Here is a 27,815-nt window from a genome sequence, read left to right as displayed (position 1 = left end):
TCGCGTTGCCAACAAGATTAACACAAAAGGAGGAGAGGGGGAGGGGGGGGGGGGGGGGGGGGCTCGAACAGAAGCGAGCACCATCGAGGAAATTCATGATGGTGCTAACACTACTTCTCAGACCGCCTCGATTATGCGCATTACACTGAACCTACGTCACGCCACGTCGGAAATTTCGCGTGCTGAAAGCCACCGACATCACAATCGAATCGCGAACCACCATTCGAGTGCTACCGATCCCATCCTCATTTTTATTAACAATATGTATCACGGGAAGTTTGTTCACATGAAGACCGGGGTTCAAAAAGATGGTACCCAACTACTCAACTAAGAACGGCATGCGTGATACGAAGTTTAGATTAGGGGCCGGGAGACAAAGGACGACAAAAAGGCCGTGGACTGGCAGCAAAGGCGAAAGCTCACGATATGAAGCCATGAACTTTTAGAATTACGGACGAGGTAGCAAACACAATATCTGTAGCGAACCCGATAACGATGACGCTTTTACCAACAGTAAACTCTAAGCTCTGTTGATGAGGATGGGATCGCACCTGCCATGTTGGGCCGCGCGCGGCCGGAGTAGTCGACGCACCAACGTCGTTTCTCCATCGGGATCGTTTGCGTGCCTTTCGTTACTCCACGAAAGAAGGAATGAGAGAAGACGGCATGCCCAGCCGGCGCGCTTCGTAAAATGTGTGGGGGAAATGACGTTATGGCGGCCATATTCAGTGCAGACAATGGCGGCATTTCTATGGTTACGTTTTGTGCAGTGTACACAGAGTTGTTTCCTTCCTCCATGGCATTGTAGCTGGCCTCTGAGCAGCATTGGCTGGCGGCGACATGTGCGTCTCTGTATATCTCATACGGAGCCGTGCCGGACAATATTTGTGCTCAGTGCCGCGTTGTTGCACAGTGTTCTCGCGACAGTTATTGTACACCTAACAACGTGTACAAAATTTTTTGTTAGCCATGGAGCCTCAACAGTGCGTAGAACAAGTGCATATTCATGTGCCGTGCGGGGGATGACGCGGATAAAGTATTTGAAGTGTTCTGCGAAATTGCACTTGGGCACCACGACAAAACGGAACCTCGATGAACGCCTTGCAGGCCAGTGACGGTTGTGCTGTGTTTGTGCTTGTGACAACGAATGAAAGTTTTGGCCAGCAAGACACAATGAGGACCATGTGCACATACGTAGTTTCGTGCTCGACATGTGTACAGAAACAACTTGCATGTGCGTATTAAAACACCTTTCCTGTTTCGCTTGGCATGCCTGCCCCCAGCATTGCTCTCTCGGCATTAGAACAAACATGTTCAAGTGTCACTTGCACCGTGCTCAAAGTTACTCTGGTTGCACAATACTGACGCCAGTGAGTTTTACGTGGGAGACGAGCACAGTGACCGGGCGCCGTGTTGGCCGCGTGAGAGACGGAATGCAACCGTAGAAGGTGGTGCACGGATGGTCGTGTTGTCTGTACAGTGCGTGAATCAATAACGTGAAAACACTGGCACCAAACTCGCCGTTGTCAGTGGATTCAGCGTGCATTCTCTTTTGCTTGCTTCGTTGTCGGCGAACTGTCACTCGCTATTAATACTCGGACGAAATTATTTAGCCAATAGTGTCGCAGTGGCCCAGTGTATTAAGCCCCGTTTTGATGGTTTCGGTTCGCCACAACACGCATTCTCTGCAGTGCACGTGTTTTCGAGCAAAGACAGAGTCGCGCCATCTGCTTCACATTTGGGTGTAAACAAGAGAGGAGGATTTGCCTAGTCAATATGGCCGACTCTTCCGGCTTCACCATGGCTTCACAACAAGCGACGTCAGGGCTATTTCCTTCCTCCATGGGTTATTCTCTGGAGGTCACGGGGCTACAGACGTCTGCCGCTATGAGCCCTGTGGCGCTACAACTTACCTCATCTGCACTGGCTGGTGGAGGCCGCAAGATGCGCCTCCATGTTCTTTTTTTGTCGTCTGCTCGAGTCATTCAGAAAAGAAACCCGTTTGCAAGCAGGTATAAGCACTGATGATGATGATTGTTAGAGTTTTATGTCCCAAAACCAGACATTATTACAAGGGACTTCGTAGGATTCTAAAAATTTTCACCATGAGTTGTTCGCCTAAATCCAAGAGGTACGTGCGCTCGCCGCTCTTGCCCCTCGTACGACGAGGAGGCACACTCAGCCAGGAAGAGAAACTACCCTATGAACGGCGCATAGCAAACCAATTGAAGAACGAAACAAGTGATAACCTATCATCAAATGCGGAAACGAGGTCGAACCTCTCTTTTATCATCAAACGCGTGTAACTGCGCCATGAAGTCACCGTTTCGTATCATTTTCACGGTCATGAGTTAGTTCCGCAGTCCTCCCCCTTTCTTGCCCAGACAGTAACTGCAACCCAGCTCAGTGTACGCTAACCTCAACAGGTCTACCACTGTATACACATATACCTGGTATTGAATAAACATTTGGCGGTCAGCACTGTTTACAACCTGCCTCAGTCATCGTCCTTTCTAGTTTTGCACGCTGATAGAAGTGTTCGTATCTGATTTGCGGTTCTATTTGAAAAATAATGTACTGAAATGTCAACTAAAAATACAAAAGAAGGTTCTCAAAGTCACATTAAATAAAAATGATTCAAGATACGCGCTACATTTAAACACAATGCATGATGAAACTCTTATTGAACCGGCGACAACCCATGCTTTTTCATGCATTCACCGGCGCCCAGCTGGAGTAACTCGAGCGCCCCCTTAGCGGCGAAGTTCGGAACCAGAGAATCACAGCAATAAATGAATGGTGAAATCAGCTACCTCTTCGTGTCATCTCACGCTGGAGATAAAACATCAGATATGTGTCGTCTTTCTTAAGGAGATTAGCTGTTTATTTAGCCATGCCTCCTAGGCCTTGTCTCCGAGAATATGAGAATGAATCTAGAAACACTGCAAAATACCGACAAATACATTGCTCTCGAAGTTCAGGATGAAAATATAAAGTAAATAAACATGTGCATTGCAACCTTACGTGCCACCCAGCGTAGGACGACGATGTGAGAAGATAGAGGCGAAAAGAAACTGCATTCACAGTTGGCGCCATGTTGACTTTCCCTACCGTGACCTTTTGCGGCACTGCTCAACAACCACTTCTCGTCGTCTGCTCGGCATCCCCACAGCGGCCGCTTCGCTTTACTCGCGTGCACACAGACGACGCGAAGCGGTTGTTGAGCAGTGACGCAGAAGGCCGCGGCGGAAAAACGGCCATGGTAAGGAGACGTGCACGATGGAGTGGCGCCATCTAGATTTGATTGTGCAAACCAGCAGCAGAAAATCGTCTCTAAAATTCATTTGAAAAGAATCTGAGAAACTCTCAAGCTGGCAATTCAGTATGAATAGCGCAAACGTGCAAATGAACGTACCCAGTGAATTTCATTGAGATCTACTGACCTCGAAAAATCGCCAGTCACACCGAAAGCGGGGCCCAAAGCAGTGAGGCGACAATGCAGAAAGCAGAAAAAAATGTGCAGCCGTCGTACCATCCTCTACTAACGCGGTGTGTTCTGCCAAAAAGTTTGCACCTTATCAACTGTCCACATGTTCGGTTTGCCATTGATCAGTGTTAGTTGGGTGGTGTACATTAAGTGAACAGAAATAAGGCCGCCACCTTGTCCGCACCTCGTAATTCGTTTCGGGTGTCGCACTGTGTCTGCGCCGTTGAACTCGCGCGACACGATTTCTGAACTTCCCATGCACAGCTGTGAACCGGTTTCGATTGGTGCAGGAGAACCGAACAGACCCTGAGCACCATTCCATCATGGTGGCACCCCTGTGGTTTAAATGAACCCGGGCAGTTTTAAAGTGGGAAGGGCACAAAAAGAACATGGCACCAAACAACCCTCTGGTGTCCTCCCCTGAATGACACTGAAAGTCCAGGTGACCGCTATTGTGACGTATCCAGAGCAGAAAGCCTGTTTGTAACGTCACGTGAAAACTAAGCTACAGAGCCACATAATAACAGACATTTAACGGCATTTTTGTTTGTAAAGCACATTATATCTTCAATTACTTCTCGCAGTAATAAGGAAAAAAAATTCAGTTATTGGTGGTAAGGACACTGACCAATTTTTTGTTGCGAACACATAGACTGCAAGAAGTCTCTCTCGCTTCCACAGCCTTGACATGTGTGAAACTGAGTATAGAGTGGTATATTAACTTTATGCTCGTAGCATGCAGTGGTCTTTTAACACGAAAGTGATTTATGCCGGGGTCTACCACGGCTCCACTGACGTACTTCTGTCACGGAAGTGACGTTGAAAAATATATACCAAGAGATTGCAAAGAAATAAACCGGAAGGCAAGAATATGTCGGGTGGAATCGAACCCGAAACCTGACTCTTAGCGCGTGGCTCTAACCACTACGCCATGGAGCGTACGTCGAGCGGGAGGCTAACGGCAAGCCATTTATATACCATACATCATTTGGCAGTTCTCAGAGCTTCGAAACTTTACCACGTTTTTGTTATCAGTGGCGAGATAACGCGACGGGCTCGCATTGGGCATGCTCTAAAGGGCGCCTATTCTAGGAAGCGCACCTCCACGGATCATGGTCTCTCCTGCCCGTGTGCTTATCAGACTTGCGATTCGGGAGAGGACAAACGTCACTTCGCACGCTGCCGTGGCCCCCCTTACAAAAGAAGCGCGGTGCTGACACACGACACAGGATGAACGGTGACAGTTGTTCGCGCTTGTCCTGTACATACTTCTGCCCTCGTTTTGTGAGTCTTTCTTATGCTTGAACAGCGCATTTTAAGCTTTGAGCTGGACAGTTGTTAGTCCGCACTCATCCTGTGTATGATAATTTCGTATGTGCACTGCAAGTTTCGAGCTGCTTTCCATTCCTAACGCGACTTTGCAATTTGTTGCTGTTGCTGAAACAATGCACAATAAACACTCAACTACCTCTGTAAAGATACGTTTCACTTTCGTGTTGTACTGATTGCTATATGGAAGAATCAACCACGTTTTTTTTTTTTTTTTCATTTTAATTTTCTTCCATCCGCACTTTATTCGTTCACTTCGAGTCCCTTTTTTCTCCGTAACAACCTCGTCGCTCGCTCCCCAAAACGCACTCAGCGCACCTCCTTTCAGAAGCGCACTCACTATCGCATTTGTCACAAAATATTTTCGGGCAACCACACTATAACCGGTCTTTCATCTTAAGGCAAGGCACAGTAAGCGATATGCCTATACGAGGGTAAACAGGAGTCTAAAAAGACCACGTTGTAACCGGTCCCCCGCTAAAAGCGGTTACGTTATAAGTGGTCTGCACTTATAACTCAAAATGTCGGTTAGAAATCGCCGTGTTTTGGCCCCTCATATCGAAAACGACAACATTTTCACATAGCAGGTGAGATCGAAGAAGTGCAGGACCACTGCAGTGTATGCTGGGACGAGGGGGTGCATGCCGAAAAACATGAGGCTGGCAAGCACCATATCTGTACCAGGTTTGGTGAGATGCTGCTTTCCGGTCAGCTATCATTTGGAGCCCAATATAGAGTTTGCGGGCCCTTTTGTCCAACATTCAGCTCCCATTCACTATGTTTTGTGGCCTTTTTCAGGAAAAGCAGCAATAATGTTGGACACTTATACCTCCAGACACTCTGGCATAACACTGCAGCAAGGGTGTTACAATAGCATTACACCTGTAGTTTTTCGCAACTGTGAGAAAAACAGCATGACCCAAAAAAATGCATGCAAAAAGACAATGCTAGAGGCCAAGATGCACATACCAAAATTATACCATGCATATGTATACTATGTGCACTGATCATAAATACCGTATTTACTCGCGTAATAAACGCACTTGCATAATAAACATAATAAACGCACCCTCAACTTCAGTCATTCAGTCATCAAAATTTGAATTTTTTTTCTGCATAATAAATGCAGCCCCAATATTCATCCGCTGCAGTCCCGCTAACTGACACATGGTGCCTCCTCACCAGTTGGATCTGTACCGTTTTTTATTATTTTGCGGACCCCTCTCGGTCACCTCAGCCTGCTTCCCCCCCCCCCCCCCCACTCTTCGCACATTGCCGTGTGCCGTATTGTTTTTCTTTTTATCTGTATGGGGCATGTTCCCCACCTGTGCGCCAGCGGGGTTCACAAAAAGTGCGTGTAGAGACATCGCAGCTGATAAGCACACAGTGACCGAAGGTCGCGAAACTTCCTGCGTGAACTGGTGGTCGCTTCCTGTGAACACGAAAAAGCCCAACCAGGTGCACACATTTTTGTGCGACGACGACAGGATTTGCTGTCGCGAGGGGTCATTCGTCGCTATCGTTTCGCAGGTTTCTGGAGAAGCAGAAAAAATCGCTTGTCATCCAGAAAAGATTGTGACGATTTCCGAAACATGGTAGCCCCCCCCTCGATTCTCGCTTCGCTTGTTATCCGCGCGTAGAGGAACTTCCCATGTGAAAGCAAGGCAGCGGCTCTATTTTGTCGTTAATCTTGTTATCGACAGTTTGTTTCAGTGCTTCGAGGGTAGCCTACTGCAATGTTGGTTACTTGCTACAATGTCAACGGCGTCGTCAGGGTCGTCATGCGAGGTTATCGTGAAGTTGGCAAAGTGCGTCGTAGCGCACACTTTTGGGCGCCCCTCGAGATCACAGCAGACACCACTGTTGCGGTTGAACGATTGCAAGAAAAGATAGCCGCAAAACGCTTTTATAGCTTGCGCGAGCGGCCCGGGGTCAGCTTGCAGGCGATAGCGCCATCAACCACCGAAAATGAGTGACGTGCGACAAAGAAGCTGTTTTCAAACAGTGTACGCGTATGTCAATAGCGAAAAGCTAAGTGAGGTAACTTTTTATTTTTTTTTTGCATTACTGCATTTTTTGCTCCTCCCAAAAAAGTTTTCATAAAATTTACCCCACGTAATAAATGCACTTCTTAACTTTGCTGCCATTTTTCGAGAAAAAAAGTGCATTCATTACGTGAAAAAATATGGTAATGCTGTTCATTATGTTACTAAAACGCGTTATCAGAGTGCTTCATGATTTAATTACAACCTAAAAAATTTATATACAAATTTTATTCCACTGAAAGCAAACATAATTTTTGGGCTTTCTGAAGGTGTAGGCGGGCATTGTGCCCTTTTAATGTGGCAGTCATCAGCCTATCTCATTTTTATTTCCTCCGTGTATTTGTGTTTTTTTTAAACCAAAATCAATAATAATATCTGATGTTTAGGAATACTTGAAATAAATTAAATATGTTACTCATTGAAATTGCAAACCTTCAACAAAAGTGTTCTAAGACATTCTCGAAAGAATGATAATTGATACTAATCATTATAGCCAGTGCACCCAAAACAAAAAAACGGGGGGGTTAGGTGGAGCATAGAGCAGAGCAGTTATCAGTCCCACAATGGTGAGGCAGTCGGTGCACCTTCCTTGCTTCTCCTGGCTGCAGATCTTGTTGGCTCTTCTCATTCAACAAATGGCCCTTGCTTTGTGCAGGCACACAGATTTTATAACAAAGGTGGCCAGCTTTTAAAAGCTGCAAGCCACCAGTCACCTAGTCTTTGCAACTGTCAAGGGCTATACCTGAAATATAAGATGTGCAGGCCACTTGTGCACTTAGCCATGAAAAGAACTAGCACAGCTGCCATGGCTGTAATAGCTAGCGGGCCTGCCGAACACTCACCAGAACCATTCCCACATTTGCCAGAGGCAAGGGGTAAGACGAGAGCACAAGCCTAAGTGGTATATTGGGTAAGACAGTGTACATCAAGCACCCATCCTTCCTGGCTCGACGCAGTCTTACTGAACTTGACATGGAACACTGACATTGTCATCCATTTGTGTGGGAAAGCATGTTCTGTCCTATGAATGCACAGCACACTTGGCAGCTTGCATTTTTTTTTCCTTTCTACACAGGCACCGGGTAGCCAGATGTACTTGTTATAACCAACAATGTAGCATGAGAACATTGTAAGGAGTTTATTTCACAATAAAAGACATACAAAAATTCAATGTCTGGCTGCCCAGTGTTATATCTGATACATTGCTAAAAACATACCATTATAAGTGTGTTAGACTGGGCAACTTGTTGGATAGTAAGGCATTTTCACAATTTGTGTACCTAATACATATTGCAAGGTTTATTCTATGCAAAGGACACCATAAATGTCATTTGAGCTCAGTGTAGGAATGCATGAATTTTCTCACCTGCTGCACAAAATGTCCCTAGTCATTAAAACTATCTAATTACCTTAAAACTATTGAACAGAACACTAAACCTCATATCGCACGTTACCCAGTACATATGTAGCTTCATGCATATCAGGTGGAATTCAAAAGTGGCCCTCTGCTTGCAAAACTTTATTGCTGATTCCAGTGTCATAAAATTAGCATGAATGAATAGTGATCAGCAAGCACACTATGGGCCTGAAGATTACATAGCATAAAGTCGTTTAGAAAAAACTATAAAAATGTGATTTGGTCAAGCCAATGTGGCATGCACTGGCTTTGCCAAATGTTTGACATCTTGACTGCACACATAAGACGAGAACAGAGGGAGGCCCCTTGACCGTCCGTGTCCTCATACCTTCCTGTGTGCAGTCAAGATGCCAAAGAGTACACAACAACTAGACAAGACTTGAATTTTCCTGACCAAAATGTAATGCAATTTTCAAAATATGGATTGAAAAAGTGTGGAAACGATTGGGGCAAGACGGCTTTGTTTTTTCTGATTTCGCATTACGGTTTTACCTACTAACGGAACACTAAAATGCTCTTCACAGAACCCAGTTTGAAAACTCCTGCTACAGTTATAGCTACAAGAACGTTGAAACTAGTGTTCCTGTTGTACTATTTAACTGCAGCTTTTTATATATATATATATATATATATATATATATATATATATATATATATATATATATATATATATATATATATATATATATATATATATATATATAAAGGCTCTGCAATTTATAGCCACATGTACTCACCGGGCTCAGAGTGTCGACGTGCAGGGGTTGGAGAGCTTTGACCTGAGGCAGTGCCTGGGGGTACTGGCTGAGGTGATTGCTCAGCACTAGAATGCCGTGACTTGAAATGGCTCCCCTCCCAGTCCCTGATCTGCGTTAAGTCCAGCGAGTCTATGTCAAGGTTGATTGGACGTGCCCCATACAACTGCAGCAGTGACTGCGGGTTCCATTGCATTTGTGTGCAGGCAGGACACTCGCACGTCTCTGCAGCCTGCTGCGAGAAGTTATAAAAATTAATTTTATTAAGGTTGAATAAAAGTATACATGTTTATATGTATTTCTGTCTACTTAGCCAGCATTTATTACTAATCTCACGTTACAAAACTTCTATCCCCTTCACACAGTCCATCAGAACACCACGAATGTCTTAAATAAAAAAAGAAAACACGAAATAGCTTAAACTAGTATTTTACAGCCTTTTTAGTTGAAAGAACGCGATCACTTAGTAAGGCCTTAAATCAGGCTGCGTAATGTCACATTTCCCGGGCCTTACAAAAATACCTATACTCTGTTTCACCACTTTGGTTCAGCACTACCAAGATACGAGGTTTAAGAAAGCCACACACTTGCGCAGCGAAACGTAGTCCCACATACAAGTGCCTTAAAACTGACAGGGTTGGCTAGATTTGGCATTTATTTGGTGTGTTTTATGGCACATCGATATATGATACGTTTATTGTTCTTCGCATTTATTTCTTACGCATTCAAATATTTCAGACCAAGAACGCAGCATCTCCAAATATCGGACATGCAACCTCGCAGAGCATTCTGTGCGCATCAAATTCTCTTTCGGTGGAAACAAAAAAGAGAAAAGGAGCGCTGAGCAGGAGACGCGAAGGAACGCGTCGACGGAGAAAGAAACATACGAGAGCCACGAACAGCCACAAAGTGAAGTTATCCGCGGCAAGAGATTCTACCGATCTTCAGCCAAGCAACAAATTCATGCTTCATGTTTCCGGTGTAGTTGCTTGTTTATCAGCTTTACTGCATTTTTAAGGTAATAAACTAGCCATAAAACCTACAATTTGTTGAGCAGATGCCGTGAATATGGTGAGCAGACGACACAATGCGAATGAATACATGTGGAGGGGCTAAGCACCCTTGCTACTGGCTGAGGGGCCTGTAGGCTCCACAGTGCTGAAAGGAACTTCTGAAACAGAGTGTAGATTCAACAATAAAGACGCCGAATCCCTCAACAAGGAAAACATCTCTAGATCTAGGGATAAATCCCCAGTGTTGGCATTACTGTTCAGCGGGGAGAATTGTGCGCCTTCGACTTCGACTGGAGCGATTGCATTTAGTTTCCGGGCGCATAAAGATCACTTCGCTTGCTGGACAGGTGCCGTTTGCAAAGAGTGCACTTTTCAAACACAGCGAAGTAACAACTGGGGCACTTATTAGTTTGCACTCCCATCTGTACCTGTGATTATGTTTTGTGCCTCGTTTTTGTTTAAACAGCACATTAAGTGTCGAGCGGTAAACATTGTTAGTTCGCTCTCGTCCTGCATATGTTGTTTTTGTGTGTCATTTGTACGTGAGCAGCGCACTGCACGTTTTTATCTGCTTGCCGTTCTCAGCGTTACATTCCAAGTTGTTGCTATCACATTCATTGCTTCGCCCTTGCGACGAAACTGTGACTTCTCTTAATTTCGGACAACTATGTTGTCACCACCGAGGGATGTTAGATTAGGCGCTGATGGAAACTCTCCAAGACCACGGTGACGATGGATCTTCAGAGGTCGACTCGTCATGCGCTTTCGTCTTGCGCCGCGCCGCGAGCTCTCAGGCTGGTAGTTTTCGCAATTAGCCGATTAGTTGTGGCAACACGACGACGCGTTGAATGCAATGCAATGAACGTATTAGCAAAAACTGTAATGTTATAAGAAGTAAGACTGGCAGCCAACTCTTTTTGGCTCCCATATCACGGAACTCGTACAAAACGCTAGTCTGAGCAAATACGGCCACTCCAGAAAGAAGTCCTCTTTTCACACAGTCCCTTCACTTTGAAACCACACTGATACTCGCCAAGATAGCAAGCGCACCAGCGATCGCAACTGCCCTCAAAATCCAAGTTCATTATTGCTACTCGAGCAATCCCCGCTCCCTCTCTGCGTTGTTTCATGCTCGTTCAAGACAAGTGGTTTTCTTTGTGTTTGAGCATTCGATGGCAGTTGGTAACACGTGGGAGATATGCACTTTAAAGGCGATAGGGGTGAGCTGACTCATTTGATCTCTGCTTCAACAGCGCTCATGCGCTTTTACTCGCTCGTGAAAGTTACGATGCACGGGAATATACTATCAATTTGGACTTGTTACGGGACATGGCGCCGACCGCAAAAACCTGCTGAGAGTGTCCATACGATTGCTATTGCAATAATAACAGTTTTTTACTGTAAAATGAGTGTTTTGGGTTAGCTCTGCCTTAAGTCCTCCTTTTGCTTAATGTGCGCGTTTATTTTCCAAATTTGCGTATCGAACCTGTATAAAATTAAATCCTCTTTATAACGAATTTTTCCAGTAATTTATCAATTTCACTATATCCAGGTTTAACTGTACCAACAATATTTTTGTTTAAACAATACAAAAGATATTCATTAGGGGTGTGCAAATAATGATACTTTATCTCTTAATTGAATAGTGTTGAATAGCTCAATTGAAGAGTGCTGAATAGTAGCCACAAATTTCACCCATAAAATACAAAATATTTTATATCAAAAACTTAGACAGAACAATGAAATGAAATCTAGTCATGTCCTCAAGCACACAATGTAGTTATTGTCCATAACAAAAAAGTACAAATTGTGCTAAAATGGTAATGTTGCATTTCATACCTACAGTATGTTCTAACTGGCCCCCACACAAGCTTTTCTGAATGCATTTCATCATAATGAGTGCTCTGGACCCAAAAATCTGCAAGCCGTTTAAATGTAACCAATTCTCACATGTGAAGCCAATCATCGAAACTTTTATGTGCCAAAATTGGCATGCTTTGTGGTGTTTGGGACATATGCAACTGAACTATGCAAGGTGCCCTATCAGAAAAATATCATTAGTGCGCCTTCTCACCCATGATGGCCTCCAGTTGATGGAGAATCTGAACTGAATGAAGGACATTTGACTGCCGAAATTGTTCAGCACTGATGATAAAATCTTGTCTAGCCTTGAAAACAAAATATTTCAGACACATTTAGTAAGCTGCCGATTTCCAAGTTGCTGGGCCCGCTGCTTAAGTGACAATGTGGCAAATTGCTAGGGCTTTCTGCAGTTTAATCACCCATATCAGGCCATAAATGTGCCATGAATTAGAACCTTCATTTATAAAACAAGATAAATGTCTATGGTAATCTGAGGTCCTGTCCTGAAGCTTCTAGAACTTGCGTCACATAGCATGCTTGCGCAGGTATTAAGGAGTCTGTCCTACCATTGAAGCAGACTTGCCTTTTCAGGAAGGTTGGCCTCAGATGCCTGGCTATTTGTCCCAGGACCACACGTATCTCCCTCATGACCCCAAGCAGTTCCAGACAGTGGTGGTGATGTTGACAAGTGCAGCGTTGACTGTGGTTCTCCTGCTGCTGATATAGATGGCTGGACATCCACAAATGAGCACACCATGCCAGAGGCTGCTGCCAGGTAGCACTGCTGCTGTTCTAGCTCTGCAGTACACCCCTCTTGTGGTAGTTCACCGGCTAAAAGGCTTCTGCAACACTCTCCACTTCGTGAAAAAAAATAAGAACACCATTCAAATTCTACTTACAAGGAATAAGTTAAATAATAGAGTTTTATGTCGCAAAACCTTAGTACACTTCATAAAAAAAGCAAACTTAAAAAATCCTACATACTGCTTTTCAATTATAAATTTAACTTAATTTTAATTTAATTATAAGCAAGATGTAGGGGATGCACTGGACAAGTACTACATCCAAATAATCCTTGCAATTAATTCAATTAAGTTATGGGGAATCAGGCAAGCTCCAGTGAGAAGGCTCCATACTGATTTTTATTTTCCCAATGCACAATACACGAGCATTTTTGCATTGTGCAACTTTTTCAAACTACCTGCAAGGTGCAATTGCAATACAAATGCTTAAAAAATCATGTTCCTTACAAAGCTTAAAGGAGCCCTGACACCTATTTTGGAAGCTTGAGGTGCTTGTGTTGTTTGAGAGTCCTGCGTGCGAGGGCACTTCTCACCGATTATTAGTGACGAGCGTTGCCTATAATATATTTTAATTTGGTTTTAAAGAAAGGTGCAATCAACATTTTCTGTAGTTTGACGTAAACAAGGGGCCCCCTAGAGCTGTCGCAGAGGTCAAGCAAGTATTGTCGACCTCAGAGAACATCTGTGGAGCGGGCACAATACCCCGAGCAAGGAGTATTGTTTGTCACCCCTCTCGCTCTGTTGTCTGGCTGCTCCCAAGGTGGTTCTGACTGCATACAGCAGGAATGCTTTCCTTTTTTCTTTTTTTTTTTCTGAAGGGGACAGGCTCAAAGCACCCACATCCTTTCATTCTTCACCACCCCCAGAGTCCCTTTATATGAAAACAGCGCATTCAGCGTCACCAAAGCTAGAGCGCACATAGTTTCATGCGCTGCCCCGCGGCGGGGCCCTAGTTTCTTACGATATCTAGGTGGGCATTTCGAAACGGCGTAAAATTGTTCCAAATTAATGATGCCAGCATCAATTATACAATGCATTAGAGTATTGCTACACATATGCAAATTGAGATTCTAGGGGGCGACGCGCATGTGTACCTGACGAGGAAGACGAAGAGTGTCTGGTCTACTCGTCAGACACCGAGCGGAGTGTCTGGTCTACTGGTCGCTCGGTGTCTGGTATACTGCATATATGTAGCAGTATTTACGATTCAATTTTGGCATCACCTGATGTAAAATTAACAAATTACAGTAAAAAAACCACAATCAAAACTTTCGCTGTTGGTGGTCCTTTAAGCTCTACATATACAGTCGAACCCCGCTACAACAAAACTGATGGGGTGAGGAAAAAAAATTTCGTAGATGTAAAATTTACATTGTAGTGAAATGGAAAAAAAATTGAGCTGCTGTAAGCTAGCAAAACAAAAACTTTCATTCTCAAAATTCAAAAAGTGTTGGCTGCTTCCTCTTCTATCGCAGCAGTGTCTTGATGCGATTCTCGCAGATGCCTACTGATGCAATGTTGAAAATCGTACAAAGGCAATGGCTTTCATAAACGAACCAAGCAGTTGCACTAACCCGTTAACATTAGCAGCTGTCCGCCAACAAAAAATATCCCACAATGCCGAAATGCAGGCGTGGTGTATCGTGGAGCGGTGACTTTTGCCTTATTTTATGCTATACTGCATCCCCTAGTCGCAAGCTAGCTGACTGTTGATAATGTGGATGAACAGTCACTCTGACTAGTGACCCCACTGGCCAAGCGCAAAAAGAACGAAATGCACTGGCTTGAGAAAAGGCATCATTCCGTGATTGCACCCAGCCGCAGCATGGACAACCGAGTGACTGAGGTCCAGCTTCAGATTGTCTGAGACTAAGAAGCAAGCCAGTGGCAAAAGCAGGGAAGTCTCATTGCCATCGCTATATAGCGACGGCGGCACCCATGCTCAGTAAACAACAGCGGTCAGTGTAGTGGCGATTTCTGGTGGTGCCAACACGCAATCTAGACTTCATCGACATATTTTTGTGCTCTAAATATGCATAAAAAATTTGAAGATTCAGATTGTGCTTACTGCATGGCACTAAATATCTGAGCCTGGAATGGCATAGTCAAATTTCGTTAAGGCGGAACGGCAGAAGAAAATGTGTTTGTTGTGGTGAGAACATTTTTGCATCGACTCCTATAGACAGGTGACAGGGAACTGAGAATATTTTGTTGTACCAGAAATTTCGTTGAAGCAGCATTAGATATACGGGGTTTGACTGTAGTAGCAGTCACATTAAGCGTGTGGAAGAGAAAGCAATGCACATCCAGGTTGCATTGCGTGCACAAAGTATTTGATTTTATTACGTGTGAGCGCATGGACATGCAAATCTCCAACCAGTTCTTATGGCGTATTGAGCTGGTTATTTCAGGGCACCCCAGAAGGTTGTTGAAGACTGAAAAGAACTCTTAGTGGGATCAAATACAAAAAATAAATCCCAATTAAATGCTCTTTCTAACACTTATTTTCATGTTATAACTTCCAAGCTGACAAAATATTTTAACAGCGCTATCAGAGTGCCTTGAAATAGCCAGGTCTACATCCTAATAATATGAAAATAAACATAATACTTTCTAAGATGTGATGGCTATGGCCTTGAAAATTCTGCAACAAATTTTACTCACTTAGTGTATTCCTTCTTTCTCCCCTATTTTAGTCTATACTCAGCTGCATAACTACTGAATAGTTGCATCTACGGGTGGCCTTACAATACTGGCCAGCATAAACACAGAAAAGAATAACTTGATTGTGAGCAAACAGCTAAATTTTAAGGCCACATTTGATAAAAAAAGATAATGTTAAAATAAAGCAGCTTGGTATTAATATGTTGCATTTAACTTTAAAAGCTATGTGTGGGCAATGACAGATGCCTCGATGATGAGCTCCAGATCAGCCATTTCAAAGTTGTCCAACGTTCAGAAACACTAGAGCAGGACGAACCAAGTGGGAGGAGAATGTATTTTCTAGCACACTTTGGAGGCATCAAGAAGCCCATGCTAGATTATGATGCTGAATGGGCACAAATTCAGCACTGCCTTCTTTAAAGAGTTAAGGTATGAGACCTAGTGTTGGAAAATTTTTTTTTAGAAATAAATAACCATGACAGGTATTAGCCTACAATATAAAACACACGTTTTTAGACACACATGATAATTTCAAGGCAAGCCCTATTTTTTGTAAACTTTGGAAGGTTAAAGATGTAATTAAAAGTGGGCCTTACACCAACACTGCTATATCAAGTTACACTAATTAAAAAAGATCAATTTTTTATACCCACATGAAAAAACCTGAGTCTGTGCAATGAACCAAAACAAATGGGATCTGATGAATATTAAAAAAACATAGTCAATAAATAACCAAAGAGTATGCACTAGCACCTTCGTATAACTGGAAGCCATACTAAATCTCGGGCACGATTTTGCTTACAGAGGTTTAGTGCACACCTAACGTAATAGTACAGAAGTGTGCCAAGTGTTAATGAAATAATGAAAAATGTTTATTACCAAACGAGTTATGACTGTGTACGAAAAAATACCAGAAATAAAAGTTCTGAGAAAATCAACAAAAAGATGTGAAATAGGTGCAGTGCTTACACAAAGTGATCACAAGCACTAAAATTCTCAATATTTATAGCTAGTTCCCTAGTGGACCTTACTACTGCGTGCCTCTGCTTGAAGGCAACTCTCAAGTTGATTTTCTATCTTGTATTGCAGCATCAGTGCCATGCAAGACGCTTTCGCATTGTGGTGCTGATCCTTTGTGAGGTTTTGCAGTTTAGAGGCCTGGATCAATACAAATTTGCTTTAAAATATTAAATGTGCTTCTGTTGCCATTATTCAAATGACACACAGTAGCAAACAAAGAAAATTTGATGGTTTACAGGCTCACATGCCTCTTCATGCACTTTTAGTTTTGAGTTGCACGGTTCATGAATGGTCTCACATTCTTGCTTGTATTTTTTGAAAAAAATCTCTGTGGACAAACTTTGTGCAGTGCAATGATGGGCAATGAATTCCGCAATTAACCTGACCAACTACACTTTGAAAAAAAAAAAAAAATGCTTTTTCCGCTTGGCAAGGGCTCATTTTTCTTTGTTAGACACATCTAACAGACTTGATTGATAAACAGATCTATGGGGTTTAACGTCCCAAAACCACCATATGATTATGACAGACGCCTTAGTGGAGGACTCCGGATATTTCGACCACCTGGGGTTCTTTAACGTGCACCCAAATCTAAGCACATGGGCCTACAGCATTTTCGCCTCCATTGAAAACGCAGACGCCGCCGCCGGGATTCGATCCCACGATCTGCGGGCCAACAGCCGAGTACCTTAGCCACTAGACCACTGAAGCGGGGCTTAAATCTAAAAGACAATCATGTCAAGGAAAGTATAGGGAATGTTATTAGAAGTATTTGGAATGTAATCGTGAAGAAACGGTATATTTAACTGGAGGAATGCCAATAGAAAAAATGCTGTTTTAGCTGCCTAGTTTGAACATGTTCTTTGAATACTGTTATAAGGTTTGGGATGTGTTTAGAATGTACCCTTTGTTGATTATTAACAGCATTCAACTAAACGTCAAAGTTCACAAGATCATGGCAGGTTATGGGGATACTTCACAGCAGTGTTACCACAGACTTTATGTTTCCAATTTTCTCTGACCTATTAAAACTCATCAAGTGAAAAGCTACCCGAGTATAGTTAGAGCACAATTAATTAATCCAGCTTCACTTTGCTTATGTTTCCCGTGGCAGGTTAACGTGTGGTACTCGTACTATCCGAAATCGACATTACAATTTTTAATTCAAGTGATGGATGCATCAGGTAATCAACTTAGGGAGGCACAACTATGCTTTTACAAAATGATGAAAACTGTTCAAAATAAAATTACATGGGGAGCAGTTATATGACAATGTGAAGAGAGAACACAGACCTGCATAAATTTTACTCATGCATGATCAATGCTAAACAGTATTAGGAATGACAGTATTATCAATGAAACAATATGAATGACCTATAACAATGTGGAACATGTATTTGCCATAAGTAATAGCTAGACTTGTGCCAATAATAAATTTAAGATTGATTGATTGATTGATTGATTGATATGTAGGGTTTAACGTCCCAAAACCACCACATGATTATGAGAGACGCCGTAGTGGAGGGCTCTGGAAATTTAGACCACCTGGGGTTCTTTAACGTGCACCCAAATCATAGTAAATTTAAGAATCGAAGCAAATACTGATGTGGTCGAATAAGATAGAATCAAATTTATATAGTACAAAACAAATTTAAAAACTAATCATATCTGTTATGACCAAACTAACGTGCACAATTTTTTTTTATTGAAACAAGGGGAATGTAAATGTCATTATCTTTGGTTCAAAGAAAGTGGAAGCAACTTTAAATTTTGAAATACGACTGTGCGAGAGTGCGGATTTCCCCTGGACAAGTGTGTTCACAGAAGGTTACCCCTTTATTGCAGTGAAGCCACCTTTACATAGGGTTCTATGCGGATTAATATATTTTTATTTGTTCAATTCGAATACTGTAATATTTGTTTCAATATTCGAAGTGCTTGAATATTTACACAAGCCTACTAATAACATGGCTCGCTAAGGTGTTACTTCAAGCTTGAGTAGCTCAATAACAATTTAAAATAAAGCGGTGGTGCAAACAGGTAATTAACAGAATAAGATTACTTTCCTAGATAGCAACACATAGCTAACTTACACATTCTTGGCTATAAGATCTGGGTCAATCGATTTCCAACTAGGCGGCAGCCATTGGGCAGGTAACACTTGCTGTAAGGATAAAAATAAAAGAGAGCAACAATTCAGTGAATGTCATCTCCAGCTCGTATTAGCATATTGACAAGATCACTGGATTTAAACATACTGTTTGTTCCAGACTAGAATCAATGATGACGAACCTTGATTTTAACACATGCTTAATAGGAAAGACAACATAATGCTTTGTTGAAGGACAAAACTTCACTGCAAATGTGCCCGTAAACTTTGCCAAACAAATAATTCTATGTACACTATAGACCGCTTTTAACGTAAGTCGCGGGAGTAGCGAATATCCGCACTATAACCAAACCAACCTTTTACAAGGGCTGCACTTGCGCGAAACATGTTGAGCGTGCAGCTTCGCGAGTCAGAGAATCGAAATATGCGATGCAAGCTTGCCAACATTTAAATTTCTGAATGCTGATAGACTATAATGTCCAAAGACACGCGTTGCCAATTAAATGAACGCGAAAGGGGGGGGAGTGTCTAACAAATGAAAGCACCATCGCAGAAATTCGCTGACTACCAGACAGCCTCGATTATGTGCATTACATAGAAACTATGTCAAATCACGTCCAGAATTTGACACGTTGAAAGACGCCAACCATTCGATTTCACGAGCGCGAACCCGATGGCATCGCAATCGAATCACGAATCACTGTTTGAGTGCTACACGTGCCGCACTCTTTGTCATTAACGATATGTATCCCTTCCCATCAACTGTGGCCACCGCAAAAAGTTTCGTTGATTCGGTACCGAACCACAACTTAGATTCACGCGACCGCTACCGATCGAAGCGCAACCAACGCCGATTAGGCCTAGCTTGCCGTTTGGTATGTTGTCGCGGAAAGTTTGTCCAAAACATGAAGATTGGGCATCAAAAAGATCGCTCTAGCAGTGAACCAAGAACAGCGTGCGTGATACGAAGTTTGCGTTCACAGCCGGAAGATCAGCAAAGATGACAACTCGCCAAGCTAGCTTACGTACGACAGCTCACTGGCAGCAAAAATGTCAGGCAGCGTCATAAAACCGTAAAAGGTTTTCAATTTACAGACGAGAAAGCAAACATGACAATAGAGGTTTTTAGCAAGTTACGGAGACACGTCACCGAAAGGCAGCAACACTGACCTGGCTGACGAGAGCACATGCGCGACCATTGTATGCCAATACGAAAAGGAACTGGGTCGTATTTCCGTAACCTGTTTCCGTAGCTTGCTAAAAACATGTATTTGGACGGGATAGCACGTGCCACGTTGAGCGGCGGCGGCCAAAGCCACGCTAGGGACATAGTACGCTGTAGCCGCGTCGGCACCGGCGCAAAGGCTTATCGGTCACCAAGGCAACCGTCCTCTTCCCTTACTCGGCGAGCCCGCGCAGTGCCCCACTGTCTTTTTTCATTTTCATTTTTCATTTTCTTTTTTTCTTCTTCCCTTTGCCCATCGTTCGTTCACGCCGTGTCCCCTCCTTCTCCGTAACGACCTCGTCGTTCGCTCGCCAGCGGCGCACCCAGCGCGTCTCCTTATGGAAGCGCACTCGCTACCGTGTTTGTCACAATTTCCGGCAACCGCATTATAACCGGTCTTTCATCTTGAGGGACTGCACAAAAAGCGGTACGCGTATACATGGTGTTCTATGGGAGGGTAAACGGGAGTAGAAAAAGACCGCATTGTAAGTGGTTCTGCACTAAAAGCGGTTATGTTATAAGTGGTCTACACTGTATTCATAATGTAGCACGTGTGCCATCATTGTCATTACCGCAACATTTTAAGCAAGTACCCAATCTCTCACTTCACAACCTGATCATGCACTTTGTGAAGACAACACTGGCCTGCCAGAATCATATCCAATCCTGTATAGCAGCCAGATTTTTAAACACTTGCAGCACCTGAAATTTATTGTCATTTTCTTTGCCCCTTTGCCACTGAATGATCGTGCACTGATCTTGATGCACAACACCTATGACGTTTTTAGAGTTAACGTGAGCACAAGCACGGCCTTAAACATCTGTATTTACAATTCAAAGATGGTACCTTCAACGTACAGTAGACTCTCAGTAAACGGAACTGCTGCTCTGATATGATTGATTTCATCCCTGCATACTGCGCCTGTTTATCTCTCAGTAAACAGAACTCCTGTTGAACGAAAAACATTTTTCTGGCCCTTTCAGATTCTACTTAACGAGAGTCTACTGTACGTTAGATTATGGTCAATGCAGTTAGAAAAACTAAGCTCTTTGGAAGATCTGACCAGCGACCAGAGCTGCGTCGGCATGAGCTCATAATGAGAGACACTTCCATGTCCCCACTTCCCACAGTCTGATGGCACTGCTTTACACATGCGTACTGTACATGTTTAAGTAGTTATTGCAATTATTGCAAGTCGAAAACAGCATAAAATTGCACACAGTGACTGTGGATAACGTCATTTTCAACTCTACAAAAAAATGCGAACGTTCAGTTATACAGCGAACTCTCACTTGTACGATGTTGGTTTAACAAAGATTTCAAAGTAACAAACTTCTAGAAAGTCAATGGCTGCTTTCCTATGCATTCTATGCAAAAATTTTCAGTGAAACGAATTTGATCCGCAGAAGCAGACACATTTTTGAAATATTTTCAACAAAGTTTAGTGCTCTGCAGCTCCTGGACTAGGCGATGCACACTGCCTCTAAAACAGCCATCCATCGGCGTTAGTGCAACATCACTCGTGCGCGTCATTCCCCTCCCCCCCTCCCTGTTATTATTTTTTTTGTCTCATTGGTATTCTTCTGCCATATTCGTTTCAGGCTAACAGCACAATTGGTGCACTTTCATTTATACGAGTTCGAAGAAACAGGCAACCACTTCTGTTCAACTTTCCAATATGTTTTTTTCCCTATAAGAATATATTACGAAGTTTCGGGACATTTCACAGTGACAAGCTGTGCTAGAGGCAGCGTGCAAAAAATACTCTCTGGACAGCTTAGTCTCTTCTTTGGCTTTAAGGGCATCAGATCAAGCGAATAGTACATAATAAATTGCATTTCACGCCTTTGACTCAATATCTGCTCTGTGCAATGCGGTTCTATAATCAAGTGAATATTCAGTCCATTGAACTATTTCCTTAGTTCCGTTGAAGTTCGCCCAATTGAGAGCTCACTGTAGTACGAGAGAAAAATCGAGGGGCAGTGTGCAACTCGAGTAGTGCCTACATAACCTAAGAATAATTTTTTTAGAAATATTCACTTGCTTGATTGCATCCCTGTTTTTTTGCATATAATTAAAAAAAAGGTGTGATCATTATGTGAGTAGATACGGTTGTTGAAAGCAGTGTTTTAGCGTAGAACTGCACTGCATCATGATCAAGTGGTAGATGACCCCTAAGGAAGTCCATATGCACTCCGCGTTTTTGTTCCTGGTGAAAACTTCATCGCGGAGTTTTTTAAAATTTTGGTGTTGTTTCATGATAACAGCTCACGCCACTTTGTGGATAATTTCAACTAGCTCAGTAGGGAGCTTGCTCGACATTTTGCTGCATGATGCCTTCGTAAAATTACGCCGCCTCCCTACCAACGTTTTTACTGTCTCCTTAATGTTACTGTAGTGGTGTTATTGTATGCGGATTGAAAAAGCTGTACAAAATTTTAGGAACTTCGCAAAAATTTTAAGGCAATTGGTCAGATGGATATGTAACTGCTGCTGTATAAAATAAGTTCCAAGCCAGTTCCTGAAGTCTGCCAACTTTTTCCTTGTATTGCAGAACTTGGCACTACTTTACAATGGGAGCATGCATTCCTGAAGGGGCAGAGGGTATTTTGATAGTATAGAGAGTGTTCCTTAAAGGGACACTAAAGACAAATAATTTACATCAGAGTAAAAGCTCAATGTATGACAAGATCTAAAATGGCAATATTAACAGCAGTGCCTTGCTTATAAAGAAATTAAGTTAAATGTATCACACGACATCCGCCATAGGTGGGACATTCACGAAATAATCCTGATTAGAGTGGTGGGAATGCTTTCCAGTATTTTGGAGCAGCCATCAGGAAAAATCTCCTTTTGGAGCAGTTACCTCTGTGTTTGGAGCATGCACGGGCTTTTCATGACAACCACACTAGAAGAAAATTTAGCTTTAATTTAGTTTAACGTTCTCTCAGCTTACATAATCATTTATACAGAAGCAGCAAGCCCAAAAAATAACCACGAAAAATTAACAAAAGCAGGATCCTATACAGAAGCGGTGAAATAAAACAGTGAAAGGATATTGCACCAACAAGCTAGCCGCAGCATGAATTTATAGCAGTGCGCGAGCACACTCACTCGCGTAGGCATGCGCACGGCACACCTGCCAAGTTCAAAGATTGTGAATCCAGGAGATTCCCGCAAGGGGGGAGTGGGTGATGCGCTGAATTATTTTTCCTAATTTCTGTTGGTCCCCCCCCAAAAAAGCAAAAAAAAACACACACACAAAAACCAGAGACAAAAGGGGGAGAGGGAGTGCTAATCGCAAGCACCACCATCGTCGATGCGGTCTTATAATGGCTTGGAGTGGCCGAACGCATGAGCTAAGTTTCCCACTAAGGTGAAAGTCTCAAAGGGGGAGCGCGAATACCGTATTTACTCGTGTAATGAACCCACCTTTTTTTTTTTTCAGAAAAGCTGACGCTAACTTAACTTGGGGGGAGGGTTCATTAAGCGGGAGAAAAAAGTCATCAGTTATAACAGTGAAAATGTTGCGCGAAGGCTTTGCTTGTTTTTGCCCGTAAAAAGCGCAACCAAAGCTTTTTTTGTTTCCTCCTGTAACGAAAGCGCACCGATCACGCCAAAGTGTTGTCCAGCCGCTCTGTTTCAATGCTCCAGCGCATGCTGTTTGTAACCAGCCATGTAGCTAGTGTACCAACCGAAGGCACCCAGCGCAAAAGGTGTCCCAACTAAGTTCACAATGACAAACCCGACAACAAAAATGCAGCGTCGGATGGCGGTGCACAAATGTTGCGGTTCACGTTGCAGGTGCACAACGCGCCGTCGGCGCAGAGGGTGCGGTTGGGCTTTGCATAACCTCCGAGATGGCGAGCACCCGGCATGTATCTACGCCACGCGCGCGACATTTTGGAGGCCACGCGCTTTATTTTTGTGCCGCTGTGCTTGCATGGCGCTATCAGCAAAGAAGTTTCTCCTGCATTCGACAGATGGCTCTTTGCCGTAAAAGGTGCGATTTACAAATTTTGATGACGTCGTCCACGCTCGCGCTGCTCACAACTGTTTAGCATGATTACAAAACTATGTTTTGACTTTTATTGCATAGTTATTTTGCCATATAATGTCTTAATTTAACGTTGTTTCGATGGTTAACGGCACTGGCCATCATACCAAATAAAATAAACAGATACATTGAAAAAGTTCTTTTTTTCTTTTTTCACAATCAAGATGGTGGGTGGGTTCTTTGTGCGAGTAAATACGGTACTCCCGAAATTTCACGTCATCAAAACAACTAGCAAAGTCTACTTCGGTCAAAACAACTTGCGTATGTCTTCGTGGGAGACACATCAACGGACGGGACGGCGTAGCTGGCTGCCGCGAAAGCGTGGGTCAAAGCTTTGGCATTGCTCGCTATTAGATTCTCTGAATAGGAAAGCCAACACACTTCTAGCTTTTTTTATATTTTACATCTCTATTGCCTTTAATCTACCGATGTGTTAGCCACAAGCCCTCAGAGCTCGTAGATCGCTATCACGTCGCCGTGACCGCGGTTTTATGCATGGCGGTTGTGGCAAACACGGATTGAAAACTGTAATTCACTTTTCAATCCGCGTGTGTTGGCTGTGCACATGCCTTCAAAAATAAGTCATTTTATGCTATCTATGATCGCATCTGCTGCAGTTTTGTCCACAGAGTTTGCGGAAAGCAGCGTTGCTATGACTGGTCAAGCATTGGATGCGTGCACACTTTCATAGTACTGTTACCAACGTCGTCGCCATCCATGTTCGTGTCAAGAACGACTGCGGTTTCGTCCACAGCGGTTGTGGAAACAACCACAAACACTGTAGAAGACAGTGCGTGTGCTGGTCGCACAAGTACTTCTGAAGCTTTGAGCATGCTGCTTGCTTTCGATCATCTTTCGTTCGATGGTTTCGGTACTAAAGTTCATATCACACGCTGTGATTAAGAAAAATGTTCGGAAATTTGAATTTTGGCCCAATGGACACCGGACACTCAATGGATGGACATCACTGAGACTAATGTATGTTTAGATGAATGCCTCCTATATTCGATTACAATAAAATGCGGTAGATTCACACAAAGCATGGAGCGGACTGACGTGCATTTCTGTCAATGCGACCAGATTACACACAAAAATTTAGATTTCTGGGAGATTTTCATGACAATTGTATAAAGAAAGGTCAAAATTTGGGTGTCTCCCGGACAATCCGGGAGAAATGGCAGGTACGGCACGGGGAGACCGGGGTGGGGAGCGGGAGGGTGTCACAAACGAGCACTCAAGAAAGCGTGCGCCGTCGAATTTTGGAGACAGCAACAAAACCGGGCACCAAATTGTCACACCGAGGTGAACGTAAAAGAAGAAAACAAGCGTCACCATCACTGAACTCCTCGAACAACCTATGATGACCAACCTCCTCGCACCTATCGCCGAGCGAACACCAGAAGCATCAAAAAGGGAAGCGTGAGTCACCCCAAGTTGCGTCACGTGTCGCAGATTGTTCTCGTAAAGGCTCACCCTTTCCCCAGCCTTAGCTGTGCAGCATGCTGACGAAACGATTAGAAAAGCCTAGAACCTAGTGCGGAGGTATTGAAGCGAGCAGCGAAGGGTGGTGAGCAGGAGAAGAAGGAAGAGTTTGTGCCAGTGTGCGTAGAGTTGTTCCGCCGTCAGACAAAGGCTTTTGTCATCAGTGACAAAGCAGGCAATGAAGAGGGGGTTCCACCTGTGGGTGAAAGCTTGAGCTACAAGCAGAAGCAAAGTGTGTGTCTACCGCCAGTGAGCGAAGACGTGTTCTGCAGCCGCACCGCGTGAGAGGCCGACGTGTTACCAGCGAAGAAGTTTGGTGCTTGGAGTGCAGACATTTGAAGACGCGAGGTTTCCTGGAAGAGAAACTTCGGGGGCAACAAAACGACAACAGCACTAGACTTTGAGTGAGTGTTTCCTAGAAGAGTATGATTCAAACTTTGTTCCAAGAACTTTGAACTGAACAAGTTGACAAACTTCTTACCCCCGTATTCTAGAACGTCCCTTCAGTCAACGCTTCACCTTCACTTGAGAAAGCCGATGGGAGCGCCATCTCTAGGCAAGACAAGTCACTGCATATCAGCACTAATCTGCCGCGATTCTTGAGTAGCGCAGCGTCATTTTCAGTCGAGCAGTGGCGCAGTGCTCAACTCTGTCAAGTGAAGGGTGGAAGTCGAGTCGAGAAGCGTTTGTGAATACCGGGGTTAGTCTTTAAGTGTCTTGGTTGTCAATGCATTGGATTGTACTGTAGCGCGTGTTGTTGTTCATGTCCATTGTTCTGAGTGTAGCTAGTTGTGTTGTGTAGCTTATTGTTTATATGGGGGCATATTGTCTTGAACTATTGCTGAGAGTGCATATTTGAATGTTTGATCTGCTGTATTTTAGAATATATGTTTGTTATCAACTCTCGGCTTTGACTTGTTCTTTGGACCCCAGCCGGCGTCCGCCAGCGGGCAAAATAGGACCACATCTAAATCGTCTGTGCTTTCGTTGTGCAGTTTGGGGGCCTATACTTCAGCTTTTGGAATTAGCCTGGCAACTGCCTCCCTAATTAACAGGACTAGTGACAGAGGGGGGTGCACAAAGCTAGCCTCATATACTGGCATAATGAAAGGAGGGCAAGAGGGGGGTGCAAATTTCATCCCCATACATTGACATAATTGGGAGGAGGGCGCTGCCACAAACCTTCGCCCACCCCTGAACAGGAACCTCGTGCACGCCTATGTCCCTGCCCTCACACACAAATTCAAAGCTTGTTACAGTAAAGTTTCGTTAATATGTACATATGGGCTGAGAACGCACCTAACTGCACATTAGGCATAGTATGCATTAATCACCAAATGCCAATTCTCTACGTGCGCCATCACCGCTAAAGAAAGAATAAATACTGTTTTACAGCAAATATTGCCTGACCTGCTCACCACAAAGTCATTTCAGTTTGCCCATTTTCAGAAATGATTGGCACTTTCGCACGGCCGTCTGATGGCATGCGGTGGCGACATCAAGGAGCATTTCAGAACTACTACGGAATCCGTGATACGCAGCTGACGCAGCTTCGGGCATGGCGACGAAACGGACATGAGCAGCTGTTCGCCATAAATGTGTACCGCGATCTGCTACTTAGCGAAAACTGTTTTTTCTAGATGCGGTACGATCGCAGGTAGCCGATCATCGACTCGCTAGTTGCATGCAGAGCTTCGCCTACTTGAGGTGCACACCGCGCCAAGCCACTTGTGCACACTCCACTTCGGACCCTGCACAGATGCGGCGAGAAGCCTTTTGCATTAACGCGACGGTGCGAGCTTTCTACAAGCGATGCTCTAGCGGTCCTTGCTGAACATGGAGGCGCGTTTGGGTGGTTGCCTCATGAAAGCATGTGCTATGCTTGCTGTCTAGGTGCTTGCGATTCATAACGCGCTTAAGGGGAGATGCGAGTCGAAAAACGCGAGTTTTCTTCAAAATTACTGATCTTTTATTTTAGCTTGTTTTGATAAGATTAATACCTCTACTGTTATGAAAAAAAATAATACAGGCCGAGACTTGACTAGAAATGCTTTAAAATTGCATCTAAACAGCACAAGGTGCCTGTTAAAAGGTCCAAAGTGTGCAGTCTTCAAGCACCTTGCCGCCGATAATGCGCCGCCGCTCGCCATTGTTGATCGCATTAGCCGAAGAGTCGAGCCTCGCTTTTCAAGCAACAACAGTTACCCTCGCTGATGCGATGCAAGAAATAATAAAAATAAGCACGCTTCTGCGCGTTTTTCGAGAACCGCGACTGGCTTATCACGTGGTACGGATCGGGGACCGTCATTGGCCGCTGCGCACCTGTATGTGCTGTGAAGCCTATTTGCGGGGTCCATGTCTTGTCGGGCAGCGGAGCTGAAGAATGCTTTTCTCGTGTAATTATCTCCGTTATGAATGAAAAAAAGCATTGCTCGCAAGGGAAAGCCGTTGTGCGGCATGCTCTGTAGGAATAGACTACGAGCAACTGGTTTGATTTGCGGCAGTTGTTGGCTTGCAAAAGCCATTGCATCAAAAGTCATTCAC

General features: G+C 43.7%; 1 protein-coding gene across 4 annotated transcripts in view; it reads right to left on the bottom strand.

The window, feature by feature from the left end:
• The window catches only part of LOC119176213 (uncharacterized), a 126,165-nt gene that overhangs the window by 48,338 nt on the left and 50,012 nt on the right, over positions 1-27,815 (bottom strand). For 2 of the 4 annotated variants that reach the window (XM_037427389.2, XM_037427387.2), the window contains exons 9-11: positions 18,490-18,560; positions 12,493-12,766; positions 9,016-9,268 (exon numbers count right to left, since the gene is read on the bottom strand). In XM_037427389.2, coding sequence (XP_037283286.2) covers positions 9,016-9,268; positions 12,493-12,766; positions 18,490-18,560 — 598 coding nt within the window. The remainder of the gene's footprint in view (positions 1-9,015; positions 9,269-12,492; positions 12,767-18,489; positions 18,561-27,815) is intronic. The other 2 variants (XM_037427388.2, XM_075877263.1) reach the window with 2 other exon arrangements.

The sequence above is a fragment of the Rhipicephalus microplus genome, chromosome X (assembly GCF_043290135.1).
Source record: "Rhipicephalus microplus isolate Deutch F79 chromosome X, USDA_Rmic, whole genome shotgun sequence".
NCBI lineage: Eukaryota > Metazoa > Arthropoda > Arachnida > Ixodida > Ixodidae > Rhipicephalus > Rhipicephalus microplus.
This window is presented reverse-complemented; position numbering and strand designations above follow the sequence as displayed.